The 15,978-nt window shown below is 41.8% G+C and overlaps 2 protein-coding genes across 12 annotated transcripts in view; one reads left to right on the forward strand and one right to left on the reverse strand.

Annotated features, from left to right (window-relative positions):
* Nucleotides 1–10,947, forward strand: part of PXK (PX domain containing serine/threonine kinase like) — a 32,182-nt gene extending 21,235 nt beyond the window's left edge. For 2 of the 11 annotated variants that reach the window (XM_015293307.4, XM_046900072.1), the window contains 6 exons: nucleotides 660–708; nucleotides 1,465–1,542; nucleotides 1,974–2,060; nucleotides 2,592–2,661; nucleotides 3,619–3,681; nucleotides 9,832–10,947. In XM_015293307.4, coding sequence (XP_015148793.1) covers nucleotides 660–708; nucleotides 1,465–1,542; nucleotides 1,974–2,060; nucleotides 2,592–2,661; nucleotides 3,619–3,681; nucleotides 9,832–10,037 — 553 coding nt within the window. In that variant the 3' untranslated portion in view covers nucleotides 10,038–10,947. Of the gene's footprint in view, nucleotides 1–659; nucleotides 709–1,464; nucleotides 1,543–1,973; nucleotides 2,061–2,591; nucleotides 2,662–3,263; nucleotides 3,552–3,618; nucleotides 3,694–4,883; nucleotides 4,926–6,800; nucleotides 6,836–7,106; nucleotides 7,193–9,831 lie in introns of those variants that run through there. The other 9 variants (XM_015293308.4, XM_046900073.1, XM_040646346.2 and 6 more) reach the window with 8 other exon arrangements.
* On the reverse strand, nucleotides 10,741–15,932 carry PDHB (pyruvate dehydrogenase (lipoamide) beta). The gene is made up of 9 exons (NM_001198620.2): nucleotides 15,811–15,932; nucleotides 15,589–15,696; nucleotides 15,458–15,520; nucleotides 15,348–15,383; nucleotides 14,975–15,260; nucleotides 14,032–14,142; nucleotides 13,335–13,426; nucleotides 12,738–12,879; nucleotides 10,741–12,382 (listed from the first exon to the last, which is right to left on the reverse strand). Exons 1-9 carry the CDS (start codon nucleotides 15,904–15,906, stop codon nucleotides 12,237–12,239), a joined length of 1,080 nt encoding a protein of 359 aa, NP_001185549.1. The 5' UTR covers nucleotides 15,907–15,932; the 3' UTR covers nucleotides 10,741–12,236.
* Between the last annotated feature and the right edge of the window lie 46 nt (nucleotides 15,933–15,978).

Below are 15,978 nucleotides of genomic sequence, written 5' to 3' on the forward strand. Positions count from 1 at the left end.
TCTAGATTTGTTCTGTCTAGTATGGACCTGTGATAATTTTCTGTAGTGAACAGAAACAGGAATCTATGACTGACTTAACTTGGAGCTGGACTTGTGATCCTTTTCTAGGACAGTTTTCTAGCACATTCTCCAGAACAAAGTACCTGGATATGGACTAATTTATTTTCAAACTAACATTGCCCTCTAGTGTCTTTGTTTTGGATGGAAAAGTATTAATCACTTATGATCTTGCTGATGCCATGGAGGGGAGAGTAAAACTGTTAGCGTAGCTGTGTAGTCCCTGGCAGTCTTTGGTCATTAAAGAATGTGTGTAGCTTTAAGGAAAAGGCACTTGTTTGGGGGAAGTCCTTCTCTGCCTTTGATAATTACAGGCATTCTTTCAGTTTTTAAAGTTCTGCCTTGAGCCTTGCTAGCTCTGCTGTCAGTAGTAGCTGTGTTCTGACGGTAAGTGCTACTAACTTTAAAGCAGGGTTTGGAAAATAAAAAGTTATAATAATAATAAAACGCATAAAAACAGACAGTGAGGTGGGGATGAGAACAGAGAAGGGAAAGAGGAGAGAGTTAGGTGAACAGTATCAGCAGTGTTCTGTCTGTGTTTCTGCCTGTATCATAGAAATAATGTTCCTTTTTTTTTCCTTCTTTTTTTCATTCACTTGCAGATTATTCAGTGACGTCCTGCTAACAAACTCTGAGAAACCACAGTTTAAGGTAGAGTTGAATGTTGATTTGCTGATGTTTGTGGAAGTGCCAGGTTGTGGGTGGTTATGCATTAATGGATAAACAGTAGAGGACAGCTGGCTTTACTTGACTTTTCAGTGATTCACATCAGTATTTCTATTCCTTTGCTGAATAATACCCGAGAGCATTCTATATCAATCCTTAGAATTGGGGCACGGTGTGACCCATGGGTGATTCAAGTGTAGTGCTGGAGCTAATTTGTATGACTGATTATGGTGCTCTACTTTAGGAGCACAGGTAAACTGCCTACCTTGCAGTGAGAGGAAGCGAACGACTAAGGCATGTGGGAGCTCTTTTTGCTCGGTGAGACTGTTGGCACTGTATAGCCAGCTTCAGAGCTGGGACTTCCAGGGAGCCACATCCTGCTCCCATTTGTGGGAGCTGCTCCAGGGCACTTCAAGCAGAAATGTGCCGAGTGTCCTGTGGTTGTCAGACTTAGGGCACTTTGGGGACGTGAACAGAATATTGAAGTAGTTATCTGTCCTTGGTGTTAGAGTATCCCTTCCATTATTCACTGCTTCTTTGTCCAAGCTGTTGGATTGGTCGCTAGGTTTGGAGTGGAAAACTTGCATCTAGAGTCTTTTTTTCTCCTCCACTAAGGGAATAATGTCAGAAGTTGGATCTTTAGATGTGCAGCATAGTGAGATGAATGGTGAGTTTTGTTCAGTGAAATTTTTCCTTTATCATGTTCTGTTGTTTGAGTTTTTTTCCTCCATTCTTTATTAGATTCCTACGAAGCTAAAAGAAGCACTGAAAATGTCCAAGGAATGCATAGAGAAGAGATTAACAGAAGAACAGAAATTGGTAACTTCTGCATTTCTTTACTGTCTTTCCTAGAGACATTCCGTTTCCTCTAATCTCTTAAATGTGGAAAGTGAGCTCTTACTCACTCCAAAAGTTTCAGAGTAACAAGGGTTTTCATCAACAGATGTGCTTTCTCAAAAATATGGTATTGAGCAGCTGTAGAACAGCTGTTGAAGGCATGGAATTACACTCTTTTGAGTGGTGCAGCTTCACAGGGACTCTTAAATTAAAGGATTATCTTAATTGCTCTATGAGGCTCTGTGCTCTATCAGCAACCATAAAGATAAGAGTTAAAAATGAAAAAAGAAAATTGGACGTGCAAAGTGACTACAGGTTTTTTTTCTTGCACCCCAAACATATGCTTTGTTTGAGAACACTTGGGATCTTAACATGGCTTTTTTCTTTTTCCTTTTTTTTCCTTAATTTTGAAGATTCACCAGCACAGAAGACTGACAAGAGCTCAGTCTCATCACGGCTCCGAAGAAGAAAAAAAGAAAAGGAAGATCTTAGCAAGAAAGGTAAACAGTCTTTAAATAGGTTTCTCACACAGAAAATTATTCAGTGTGTAACATGAACATCCACAGGTGTGCTGCTGTATTCAGTCCTGTGATCTTCCTTATTTGTAGCTAAGTGATGGCACTCACTAAATGACTGGTGACTGTTTAACCTATTTGAGGTTATTTAATGAAAACAGGCTTAACTAACACCTGCTGCCCAGTGAAAGTCTTAGAGCTCCCCCCCCCTTTTTTTTTCCAGTTTTCTGCAGCACTCTTATCTGTTTCTCATCCTTTTTGTTGCATCAGTTTTCTACAATTCCCTTGCAGTCAGATCATACTGAAGTTGCTTTGTTTGCCTGGATACACTTGAGCACAGTGCTGCCTTGCTGTTGCTGTCCTTGCAGCAACACGTGTTGGGTGGGGAAGAGAGATGCTGGGCATTGATAAACCTTGTGCGATACATCAGATGGCTGTTAAAAATTCTGAGTCAACTTGATTTTCATCATGAAAGGGGTTATTCATTCCCACCTTCTGTTTCTTCTTCATTTAAAGAAGTCAAAACGCTCTGCCTATGAAAGTGCGGAAGAACACTCAGCAAAATACAGCAACTCAAATAACTCAGGTAACTACAGAGAGAAGAGCTTGCTTCTACACAGCTGTGTCAGTGTTTTCGTTGTCGCTATAGTTTTCTGGCTTAAAAGGCCTGGGGTCACTATCAGTTTACATCATAATATTGAACTACCAAACGCTGATAGAACTGTTTCTGGTGTTCAGTAAGAGATAAATTGAGGGTTTGGAGATACCACTAGAGCTAAATTTTCAGCTATCTGATACAAAGTAATGTGTCCTCTCTTCTGCATTCCATTCCTCAAAAGGAGAAAAAAGAAAAAAAAAATCACTCTATTCAGTGCATTTGACAGGAGTAATAATAGCATTGATTATTTGGACCATTTGCTAATGCAGCCCTCAGAGAGAAACTCTGTGGTGATCTGCATTCTTTAGTAAGGTATTAAGAGAAATGAAAATAGTTATCTTTTAAATTGCTACTTCATTGTCAGTTTCTAAAACTGACTGAGTGTTTGACAGGTCTTCCTGTAGCTAAAAGGAATGGCCTGTACTACTGAACAGTTCAATGGAGTTGAAATGTGTCCAAAATCAGCATATCGTGGAATAGTTAGGTGTCAGAGTAACTTGACAGGAAACTGACTAAAAATCATCTCTTAGAAGGAGGAATGAGGTGCCATCCATGCAGTAGCACAGCTCTTAAGGAAAACAGAATTTGGACGCTGAAATCCAGCAGCTTAAGCAACAGAAGTGAAGTGTTTCCCATTGAGGAGTACTGTTGACTGTGCTTTTTATGTGTTTGGACCTCCTCTGATAACATGTACTGTAAAGCTTTTCTGTTCAGATCGGGTCTGAGTAACACTGTTCGTATGAATGGGAATCTTTCCCAAGTTTTCGTCGGGAGCAGGATTGAGTCTTCAGTCAATAAAGTTGGCCTGTTTTCAACAATCTGTCTTGTCTGACTGTGTTGAGTTTTGCATCACAGCTTTAGTTACTAGACTGTTGTTTTATTTAGCAGGCTCTGGGGCGAGTTCCCCATTAACATCTCCATCATCCCCCACTCCGCCCTCTACAGCAGGTAAGCTCAAGAGTCATTACAATGTTTGTTTTTAATTTGTGGTGTCCTTTTTGTTTAACCCTCTGTTTAACCACAGGAACTGTATTGTTCCCAAAGATGATTAAGGGATGATGGCCTTAAAGGATGGAACACAGAGATTATGTTTATCTTGTATCAGCTTGAGTTGTAGGCATTTGCCCTCTTTTGAGGTCTATAGAGAACCTCTTAATTCAGTTCCTTTCTTTAAATAATCTTTTCTGAGAGGTACGTGGTATGGTAACTGTAGAGTTTGAGTGTTTACAGTCTCTGATTTTACTCCAGTCCTACTGAGGCTGCTGTTCTCCAGACATTTTCTGAGCTTCATGTTGCAGTATACGTTTGTTCTGATGTTAATGGCCTGTGGGCTATGAAATAATGTTTGTCTGTCCCTTGGTTCAGTGTATTGTGTATTTACACCTGTACTGCTGTGACCTGATTTTGGAAGTTTTGGGATGTGACAAATTGAGTGGCTTAGGCTACGTAAATCTCCCCTATTCTGCTATAGCTTGTTGGTGACACGAGTAGAGCTACTTATGCAGAGAAACAAGTCAGAAACTGATGTGTGTTAAAAATAATCTCTCATTTTGATCAGATCCCACTTCCAATTTGTTAGGAGCTATGCAAACAGTTTTGCTAATGTTTAGGACACGTGGTGGGATGTGGTAGAGAAATCTGCTTGAGCGGGCATTGCCAGAAACAGAAATACTTGTGAAAGTTGGATTGCAAATATGAGTATTGAGTTATGGTGGACGTGCTCCAGTCTGAAAGGCTAGAGGTGCACTAGCAAACATTAACAGCAAAAGATCTTAATGGAATATATACCTAGAAGGGAGGCTGTCTGGCATTGCTGTTATGATGACTTGTGTCATATGATTCCTACTCGCAGGAGCTTTCTATACCAAAGTGATGAAATCAAATTTGTGTTTGTTGTGGATGGTCATTCATAAGATACTACAGTCTGTGTGATGTAATTTAAATTTTTTTGTGCTGAAATTCAGGTTAGTCATTTCTCCTTCAAGCAGAAAGTACATTGAAGTATGTATTTTATGAACTGACTTCTTCCAGTTACTCTAAACGAGATAATTACTGTTATTGTGTTGCACAATAACAGCTCTGTTTTCTGGAGGCACTGACTCCTAGTGAGATGGCTTATCTTTCAGGTTCTGTATGCTTTGAAAAGAAAGTAGCTGAACAATGCAAAGGAAAATCCCCATGCCTTCAAAGTAGATAGATATTTAGAAAACTTTTTTTTCTTTCTGGAATAAAACAGCTTTTAACTGGTGTTTCAACTTTAACGTGTATTGGAAGTCAATTGGAAGTTCAAGTTCAGGTTAATTCATAGACTTGGCTCAACTGGTTTAAAATAGCTGAAGTTTTGGCTCAGAGGCTTGGCCCCGAGTTCAAACCACACAGTCACAGTGTGTCAGTCATCCTGCAGGCAGTGTGCTTTTGGAGACACAGCAGTCTGCCCTGTGTGTGACATGGTGCACATTGCCCTGTGTGCAACCACATCAGGATGTGCTTTAATGGGCTGATGGTGTTGGTGCATTTGTTTGGGCATAAAGGCAAGTGTCACCACTTCAGGAATGCTTTTAAGTAGAATTAATAGAAGAAACTTCAGATATTAGCTCTAAGAGAAAGCAAGTGACATCATCAGTGATGGTGTATGTGTTCTATACAAGTGTGCTGTTGATGACCCGGCAAAAGACTCACTGGCCCCATGGTTAAGACGTTATTTGTGACAGCTGATGCAGCTGTAGCTTCTGTTTCATCCTGTTTCATTGTATTCATTAAGGATATTTACCTCTAGACCAAAATTGCTTGTGGGCATCATGGTGATGAGATGACCTTCAAAGGAGGAATGAGGCTTCCAGTCTGTCCTTCTGGTTTGTGTTAGTATCATGGCAAGTCAGAGAGTCTTGCTGATATGATGCCATGCCAAAATGAAGGCTGATATGGAAAAGGATATCCTACAAAAGCTCTTGCCCTTGTTTTGGCCTATTCCATCTCAATCAATGCAGTGTGTGGGTATGAGACTCCAACCAGAGGTAACCAGGCTTCAGGTTGTTGTGCCCTGGGGAAGAAACACAGACTCTCATGGGTGTTTCTCATTGACAGGAGTGCTTGTTTGTGACCAGCTGTGTTGCAGATACTTTGCTGAATGTCATCTTTGAAATACATTGCTTAGATCATGACAAATGAGTCTAAAGTAACTTCTGTCTTTCTGACATTCTCTCCTGAATGTTTTGTTTTTTCATTTTTCCCTATCTACTTGCACACTTCTATCCACTTTGCTTCGTTGAGAATCTGTTGTTTTCCTTTCTGGCTAAGATCAGAAGGGATGCAGAACACTGTGCTGTGGGTTATTTAAAACTTCACTACGTCTCTAAATCCAGTAAGCCCGTAATATAGCAGTGAGCTCTCCTATAAGAGAAGCTTGGAGGGTGCCATTTAGCCAGCTCCTTTCTGAATAGTACTGCTGTCCTGCCCTTCCCAGAGGGAATAAGCTGAAGGAGTTGTACTTAACTTGAGTGTCCTTTTCTGTGCCAGTTGCTCTGAATACTTCACTACAACATGTTTCATAGAGAGCCATGTGGTGCATCTTTTCTGCTCTTCACCTGTCTGTAAGACAATTGTAATGCTTTAGCAAGTGCTGTCCCTGATTGTCTCTGACTGATCCATGCAGCTTAAGTGTAAATGCAGGTGTTAACATGACAGGAAATGTGCCATGAACTGAATGGATTTCATCTTTTGTGGCTAATCTTCCTGCAGATTTCTTGCTAACTATCTCTCAGTGCACTGTAATCCCGTGAAACCTGAATTACAGCATGTGTCATTGAAAGTGTGTGCGTTTTATTTGTTGATCAAGTACAATAATGCTTACAGCGTGGAAAGTGGAGTTCATTGTTCACAATCCAAGTGTTGTATATGTAATAGGGAAAAAAAAATCAACTGCTATTCCTATGTATTTTTCAGTGAATAAGAATGTATTGATTTTAGTGGTACTAACTTTTCAGCTAACGCTGTCTGTTTTTCTTACTTTGACACGAGATCCGGATGATTAACTTGTGTCCTCTCTCTTTCTCTGCTGTCTTCAATAGAGCATGCATCATTTTGAACGTGAATTTTCGGAAAAGTAAGCTAATGCTGATTTCTCTCTTTAAAGATGCTCTGTTTCTGTATGGGAAAGTTTAATGCAAATCTTAAACTTGCTTAGTATTGGGAGGGAATAGAAGAAAAAGATCTGAGCATTCTTCTGGATTATTTTAATGAAATACAGCATCTTTAAAAACTCTATCACTAAAATGATTTTCTTTGTTTGCATCCCATTCTCAGCAAAGTTTTTAATGCTATTTGCACAATTACTGTCACTTTATATTCATAATTAAGTTTTTGTTTCAATTCAGGCATCAAGTTTACAGCATCTGATTTACTTCCTATTCCTTTTAACACACTCTCTTAACAAAAATGTCCCTGTAAAAAAAACCCCTTGGTAAGTTCTTGTTTGTGTGTTTTATTCTTATAACTGTGTGAATGAGTAAATGTGTTTGCAGTCAGCTGCTTCCAACGTATGTATTGGAAAAGTTGTGTGATAACTGAGCACTTGCCTGAAGTATTTTCTGGGTAAATATGGGAAAATATGTCACTGTTGGGTTGATCAATTTAACCTGCAGATGTAGCTGCAAATGAGTCCACTGGAGTAAACTAAGATTTCCTTTGCACCACTCACGTCAAGAAGGGGAGGGACAGCTTAGTTTTGATTGACTGATAGGTTGACTGAAAGGAATGGATTTGACAGGTTTTCAGAATCATGCTCCTAATTAACACGTTCAATATGTAATGCTCATAGCTAGTCAAATACCATCTTAAATCCTGTATTTATATTTTAAGGCAGAGATCAGGTGTAAGAGCTCCTACGGGTTTCTTTCAACTGCATGATGTTGGCATCACAAGTTAGAAATATGTGGTACTGAGGAACTTAACAAATACCCGGGCAGAAAGGCAGCCTGTCCCCCTACCTCCCTGTCCTTCATACCCCCGCTGTAAAACAACCAGACCAAATTTGAAGATAACACATAATATTGCCTAATAACATCAATCCAAGCACTTATGTAGTGGCATTTTTGCCTCCATTTCTGTCATATATGTACCTTCTTTTGCCGAATATATTACTGTTATATTTGTATTCCTTATGGAGTCCTCGTCACTGTCTTTCATGGTCACTCCCTATTGTATCTTGTACAACTATGTTCATAACCTCTTTAGTTTCACCTTGCTGTTCCAGCCAAAATCTTGTCTTTGTTCTCTGAAATTCTTGCATTTCTTTCAAGCCATCTCAGTTGTGATGAGCTGGCCTTGGCTCTTTTACAGCAGCTCATCTGATCCCAAATCTGTTGCAAGCGTTGGTACGCCAGTCCTGCCCTGACCTCTTACCCCATCAGAGTGGTTAATGTAACTGTTCTTGGTTTTGTTCTTCTGTGGCAAAGTGTTTTGCTTTGCTCCGCTTTGCTGACAGTCCATACACATGGTAGAAACAGGACTGTAACTTAGGGGATGATTTTCAGTATTTGTAATTACAAATGGACTCACATCTTTGGCTAGTGCAAAAACACGGGTTTGGGTAAGTTAGATGACCCCAAGGCATCAATATGCGATGTGTTATTTCAGTTTATACTAACATTACACAATGTTTTGATTACCTAAGAGAGTAGCTGATCCACGTGCACCAGATGTGTTTTTTCAGTTGATCTCTGACATTTCTACTAAAACTTGAACATTACTTCTGAGAGGGAGGAGAGAGAAGACAGGAGCCCAGTATATGTTTTTGTATTTTCTTATCACAAAAAGGTTTTCATGCCAATGAGAATATTAACACTTATTGAATCTATGTCACGTAGTTTTCTTTAACTGCTTAGTATTTGCTTAATTCATAGCAAGCAGTTCTACCCCATTAGTCATAGCGTGTTGGCTGGCCCTGCTTTGTTTTGCTCTTTTGTCCAAAGGCATCCTCGTCCTTGCCACTTACTGGTACGTCCCTCGTGTAGGTTAGAGCTACCAAACAAGCATTGGACTATAAATGCCACTTGTCTCCCTAGCCGGACTTGGCATTAACTCATGATCTAGGCAGTAGGATTAAAAGTCACTGTTGGATAATAATGAAATCTTAACCACTGTGCCCCTCCTCTTTCCAGAATATGAATGTGAAGACAGGCCCATCATTCACATACAACTGAGGGTGTGCTGCAAATGCACTTTCACGTGGAAGTCTTGTGGAACAGCATGGGGTCACCTCTGGCCTTTGCTCTTATTCCTGCTGTGTATCTTTGATCCTGTGTGTAGAAATGATGTAATAACTTGTAGCTGCTGAGAAGCACAGGAACACATTGTGTGGGAGTGTAGCTTGGGGTTAAATAAGACCACCTGCCTGGACCTGGGCTTCCAGAACTTCAGTGCTGGGTTAGCTGTCTGCATGCACAGCTGCTTTCTGGCTTTCCAGCCTTCTCTCTGCAAGTTGTCAGGGCATGGAGCTTAAATCATGATGAGACAACATGACTAGGGTAAAAAGCAATGGCCAGAGCGCAAGATGGGAGCACAGGAAGAAGGCAGGTGGTGTGAGTGGTGAATTGGGATTCCTTCAGCCTGTGAAACAAGCACTTGCTTGTTTCTCCGTGGTTGAAGAGTCTGACAGTACTGTGGACATGTAAAACATTTCCAAAAAAACCTCTATTTGCAGTTAGTCATCTAAAACTAATGTATAATCTGATCACTCATTACAAGTGCTACAGCAGAGTGGTCCTTTGCAAAACCTGAAATGTTTATCATGTAAACAGGAACAGAGGGTAAGATTTGCTTCCCAGTCAGTATCACATTTGAATCACATTTTGCATCCCTGAGAACTGATGCCTTTTAGGCTTCTTCTCAGAGCTGTCTCAGGTGACGTGGCTCACCTGCAGATAGAGATTTGATCACATCAGCATTTTTTTCATCCTGTTCTGTTCTTCACACTCCACTTGCTTTCAAGGAGTGAAGTTACTAGTGCAGCACTGACACGGTCCAGCTACGTGGCTGCAGTGCTCTGCGGCAGGACCTCTTTGGCATAATCAAACATCATCTTCTCTCCTCAATCAACAGGAGCATCGTCGATACCCCCAGCACCACCACCGCCACCCCTGCCACCAGCAGCTCCTCCTCCAAATACAGAGGTGCCAACACAGCCAAGCCCACAGCCTGCTGTCAGTGCAAGCCGAGGAGCCTTACTCAGCTCCATTCAAAACTTTCAGAAAGGAACTCTGAAGAAAACACACACGTGTGACTACAGTGCTCCCAGGATCAGCTGAGGCTACTGGTTACACCAGGATTGAATTCCCCCTCCCACTCCTGTGCTATCCAGGAACAAGAACCTTCTGATCGGCAACTGATTCACCAGCGCATTTAGTGGCTAGTCATGCAGTAGCTCCCTTTTACCTCTATTTCAGCTTTACACACGTAGCAGCACTACCCCATCTGGATTGCATTGCCATGCTAACTACTCCATTCTTTATTTGGTTTCAAGAATTTTGTTCTCTAGCTGCAGTTTCGGGTACAGCATCTTCTATGTGGCTGAATAAAACTGAGAATAGGAATGACCATGATCGAGGTGAATTAATGCATTTTTTTTTTAGTTCTATTACTTCCTCACTTTTTTTTTTTCAAATTACAGGAATCTACTTTTAACCTGCCCTAACTTTTTCACCACTAGTCATCCAGCAGTAACTCATTTAACTTACTGCACTGAATCAGCATATTTTGTTTGAGATAATCCAAAAAAACCCCAACCATCAAAACAACCCATACTGCACAGGTGAGGGAACTGGAGAATTAAATCTTATTCCCACCGTTTTTGCTGATGGACTAAAAAATACTGTCTCAGACCTGTTTAAATGGACATCCTACCCGCAACTCTAAGGGCAAGTGTTTTTAAATAAGGAAATAGTTGAAATTGGAGTTAATGGGGCACTGGGATATTATTCATGATTTAGTTAAATGGAAACTTACTTCAAGTTAATTTTACAGCTTAGACTTTATTGAAAGATCCTTTTTTTGATTTGATTGAAACCTTAAACAAATTGCACTTTAAAGGATTATAGATAATCCACTTTTTAAATTCAAGTACATCCGTGTTCGTTACTATGCAGAGAATGTCTGTACAGTTTCATGTAACCTGTGATATTCAGTCATTTTTATTAAAATGTTAATGGAGTTCCTCCAGCAGCGTGGTGGTGGATGTATTCAGCTAGGATTTTGCCTGCAAGCCAGACTTCTAAGAATCGAGTAGCACTTCTACTAGGAAACACCCTGAAAGGTATTCCTGACCTGTAACCTGAAGTAGGACCTGAGCCCTTGTGTCTGCTTAAGAGAGGTAAGTCTCTGCTCTAGAACGGTTCATTGGAAAGGCACCTTTTCCTGGCTGTAGAGCAAGCGGTGCTGCACTGACTTCTGTAGGCAGACTGTCCCTACCAGGACAGTAACAGAAGCTGCTGAACAACAAAGAACAAAGCCTCTGTCAGGAAGAGCTCCTTAGCTAAGCCCAGGTATGTGGTTGCAGCAAAGGCTGGTGCAGCTGTCACCCAGCTCTTCAAACTTACCCAACTACTGCTTTTGAATAATTTATTACCTTACCCAGGTCTGAATAAAGTAACTTTTTTTTTTTTGCCTGTAAGAACTACCGTTTGTGCACACCGTTGTTGAGATCCCAGGGCAAGTTTAAAAAACAAGCAAACAAACAAAAAAAAGCACAAAGCCATACATAAAAACAAAACATCTGAGCAAGTTTTTTTTACCACTGTACATGACAGCTGGCATAGAAAATGCACGTGACAGTTAATAAAGAATAAATAGCTATTACTTCCCATCACACACTGAAGAGGATCAGGATCTTTAATCAAGCTCTTGTGCAGCTTTCCTGTATGACCAGAGCACTCTTCAAAGAAAGCACATGAGCCACCTCTTAACCCTGTAATACTACAGGCTTCCAGAGCCATTTTATACAGGTATTTGTTAAGCTGCTGAATTAAAAAGCAAGGCTTCACTCAGCTCTGGTTTTATCATTTGCCTTTAGTAAGCCTTGCAAATGTAGGCTCCTGGAGAGCTGTGCAGCAGCCTAGGACTACACTCAGGGTGGCCCTCATTACTCATTGCCATTCTGCACTCAACCACTATCATGGTCAGTTTAGCACAGCTAGTCTGATAATTACAAGACAAGCAGAAACGGAAGACTTCTTCTTCCCTCTGAATTTAGAACACAGGGGGAGATCCTAACCCACCTGCACTGCTGAAGTACAAGCTAACTTACAGACAAGCATTTACCACACGGTTACTTAAATGAAGTGGCTTAGAGGGAAACCCCACTAGACCCCATTGCAGCCATATAAATATTCTGGGAGATTGCTGTACTTTACTGTACAAAAGTTAATGTAGTTATACAACGAAATGATGCATACAAGTTGTCCTACACCATTAATACTTTTTAAAGCAGGACTTTAAAACATATTTACAACTTAGATATTCAAAGTTTTCTTCACTGCAAATATTATATCCTTCACTTGAGGTATGCAGTTATCTTCTAAAATTTTTGCATAAGGCATGGGAACATCTGCACCTGTAACACGCACAGCTGGAGCATCCAAGTAGTTGAAGGCAGGTCCTGAAACAGAAAATGGTGGTCAGGTTATTGCACAATCTGCTTTTCTCTCAATTCAGTTTCTGAATCTTAATATGCTTACAATATCTTTGTTCCTGTAGTACCAGAGACAGCTGTTCCTGCTTGTCTAAACTATAGTGCACAATGATAAACAGAAAGTTACCATCTTGCTTCTCTAACAGTCTGGTTCCTGGGATAAGAATTATACCACAAGACCATGTGGATCGACCATTTGAATATGTCTAGAACAAGACAGCTATTAAGTTCCTCAGATACAGGACTTTAAATTTGTTGTCATCTGGCTTTATCAAGAAGTCATCAGGATCTAGATCAACGTGCAGACTGCAGAAGTCAGTACCTTCCATGATCCTGGCACAGATTTCAGATCCTACTCCGAACTGCGGCCAACCTCCTTCTACAGTCACAAGGTGGTTTGTCTTTGCAACACTGGCTTCCACCGTTTCAATATCCATTGGTCTAATGGTACGCAGATTTATAACCTTAAAAAAAAAGGCAATGAGTGAGTTTTGCTGTGATACAATCCTGACATTTACTGCTGTTTGGGCACAGTGTCCTTTAGCACTTCGATCTATTCTGACTTTGACAAGAAGACTTAAAGTTAATGGAATTACTTCTTATCCTGACAGATGCTGCAGAATGGCTTTTGGTGGCCCTTGGAAAATGCTTGATGAGTCTCACTATATATGATCATGCTCCTACATACTGTCATTGTTCTGCTCATTGTACAGGTAGATCAATCTGAAAAATCTTTAGTAGTTCTGATTTTGTGATGAAAAGGTCAAATACAGAAAGAAGAAATGCATTTACACTGACAGTTAAGGCACTTAGGAAAGCTTGTAGTTTATAAACTGATGTTCTACAGAGCCTGAACAGGGTGACCCTCTGCCTTTTTCCTAGTACAGGGAGAGAGAAAAGCAACAGAAACCCCACACACCTCACACTCAACACCTTCTTTGGCCAGGATAGAAGCTGCTTCCAAACAGTGCCCAACAGGCCTAGAGTGTGCCACTAATGTAACGTGAGTTCCTGGAACAGAAACAGGTGTTAAAAAAGAAACAAATCCAGAAAAAAAAACATACACAAAAAAGCATTTTTCTTGGGCTCCTTTGTAGGTAGCAGTAATATTCTCTTTTTTTTTTTTTTTAATTTAAGTTCCTTACACTCATTTGAAATGTTAAGTATTCTATACCCATGAAGAGTGGCAGCAGGACTACATGAAGACAAAAAAAATCTATTAATTCAGGGATCTAAATAATGTTTTTAATACTTTTTGGATTATCTTTTTTACGCATTCATGTTATTCAGTGGTAAATTATAAACAGGCTGAAAAATTACAATGATCTCTTCTGCATTTTTGACAAAAATTACATACTAAGGTGAGGAGAACTTTTCTGCACATCACCTACACCATCCCTAGATTAAGAAAGAAATCTTTTAGAAAACTACAGTTTTAAAAGAGATACTGAGATCAAAACAATTGAGTACATAACAGGATAAATAATATCTGAGTTTTTAACGTTTTATATATGTTCCTGTGCCCCATGACAGCATTACTCTGAACAGCTAGGAGTCCCCAGGCAGCTTGGTTGGTAAGGATGCATTCGTATACACACACCATGTTCTCAGCTTACCTTCCCTTTCTATTTTGGCTTTTCCAATTGGAACAACAAAGTCCTTTGACTGTGCCTGTTCAGACATCTCAAAGGGAACACCGTACAGCAATTCGTTTTCCAGCATCACAACTAGAACAAAACGTACTTGGATTAATTTGTACTTCTGCAGGAACAGGCTGTGCTTATGATTAACAGTACTGCTGCAGAACATTTGCAAAACCAATACAAAAAATTAAAAGTCAACTTCACTACAAATTTTAAATACTGTCTCAAATTCATCTTAAACATGGCCAGGTATATGACAGCAATATAATTTTACACAAGATTTAAAGCCCTTCATATGATTTTTCCTTTAAAAAAATAAAAAAAACCAACCAAATCAAAACAAAGAGAGCCAGGCAGAAAACAGGAGTTGAGAAGCCCGTGCTGACTTACAAAGCCTCTGTAAAATTTGAGTCTGTGTACTCATCTCTAAAAGTAGATCATGGGAAAACTGGGAAGGTCACGGCTAAGAAATGTTTCTGTAGAACTGCTAGCTTCAGAAAGGTCTTACGTTTTGCATGTGTGCTTGTGAGAAAGAAAGATGAAGGCTGCCCTGCTTTTGGTTAATGAGATTCTGATTTTATCACCTAAGCTTTATCATCTCTAAAAAAATGAGTTACGTTGTACTGTATCTGCGGGAACTTCTCCTGACTCATCTTCGTCCTTTATAATGCCTTTACAATGGGTTCATAAATGCATCTTTTAAAGCTTCTAGATGGGTACCTGGAAGCAGGTTAGAACAGCACAAAAATAGTCTGCTGCTAGCAAGCCAAGTGACCATAATGGGGAATGCAGTTAAGGTGTACTGATGCTGATGCTTAAGTGTTGAATAATCTTTTTATTTCTTACATGAGGTGGGGCAGGAAAAGAAACATGCAGAAACGAGAGCTAAATACTGCTGCGATCTGACTGTGCTCACCTGGATTGTCGTCCCGGATCGACGCCTTCAGCAGCCCTTTAGCATCTTCTGAGCTCCACGGACTGACAACTTTCAGCCCCGGGCAGTGCCCATACCAGGCAGCGAAGCACTGCGAGTGCTGTGCAGCAACGCCAGCTGAAGCCCCGTTGGGGCCGCGGAAGACGATGGGGACGGGGATGGTTCCTGCAGACATGTAGCAGGTCTTGGCGGCAGAGTTGATGACCTGGTCGATCGCTTGCATGGAGAAGTTGAACGTCATGAATTCACACACCGGCCTCAACCCCGCCTGTCAAAGTTAGATCGTATGTTACGTTTTAACGCAAAAAGCGGCTTGTTTTGTATTTCAGTTCAGAAAGAAGGAGGGCGTACTGACCATCGCAGCACCAACGGCGATTCCCGTGAAGCCCATCTGGAAGAGGAGCAAACAGTGTGAGCGCAGAGCACGGCCCGCTGAGAGCCCCGCGGGGGAGCCCCGCGCCGTACCTCAGAGATGGGGGTGTCGATGATCCTCTTGTCCCCGTACTTCTTCCAGAGCCCCCTGGAGATCTGCGAAGCGGAGCGGCGTCAGACCCCGCCGAGCCCCCACCCCGGGCCCGGCAGCGGCCGCCCCTCACCTTATAGGCGCCGTCGTACTGGGCCACCTCCTCGCCCAGCAGGAAGACGCGCTCATCCCGCTCCAGCTCCTCGTCCAGCGCCTGGTTCAGCGCGTCCCGCACCGTCACCTGCGGGACAGCGGCAGCCGGGCAGGGCGGGGCGGGCGTCCCTCAGCGCACCCGCACCACCCCGCCCGTAGGGACGAACCCCTCGCCCCCGACCGCCCCCCTCACGGCCGCTACCTGGATGGCGGCGGGCGCGGAGAGGCGGAGGCCCCTGCGCGGCGGGAGGAGGCGGCCTCGCGGAACCAGCAGCCGCAGCGCTCCCGCCGCCGCCATCTTGGCCGTGTCCTCTAGCACCGGGCAGCGGCCCGGCCCCCGCGCTTCCTCGGCCCCGCCCCGAACTCTCGC

This window comes from Gallus gallus, chromosome 12 (genome assembly GCF_016699485.2).
Source record: "Gallus gallus isolate bGalGal1 chromosome 12, bGalGal1.mat.broiler.GRCg7b, whole genome shotgun sequence".
NCBI classification, from domain to species: domain Eukaryota; kingdom Metazoa; phylum Chordata; class Aves; order Galliformes; family Phasianidae; genus Gallus; species Gallus gallus.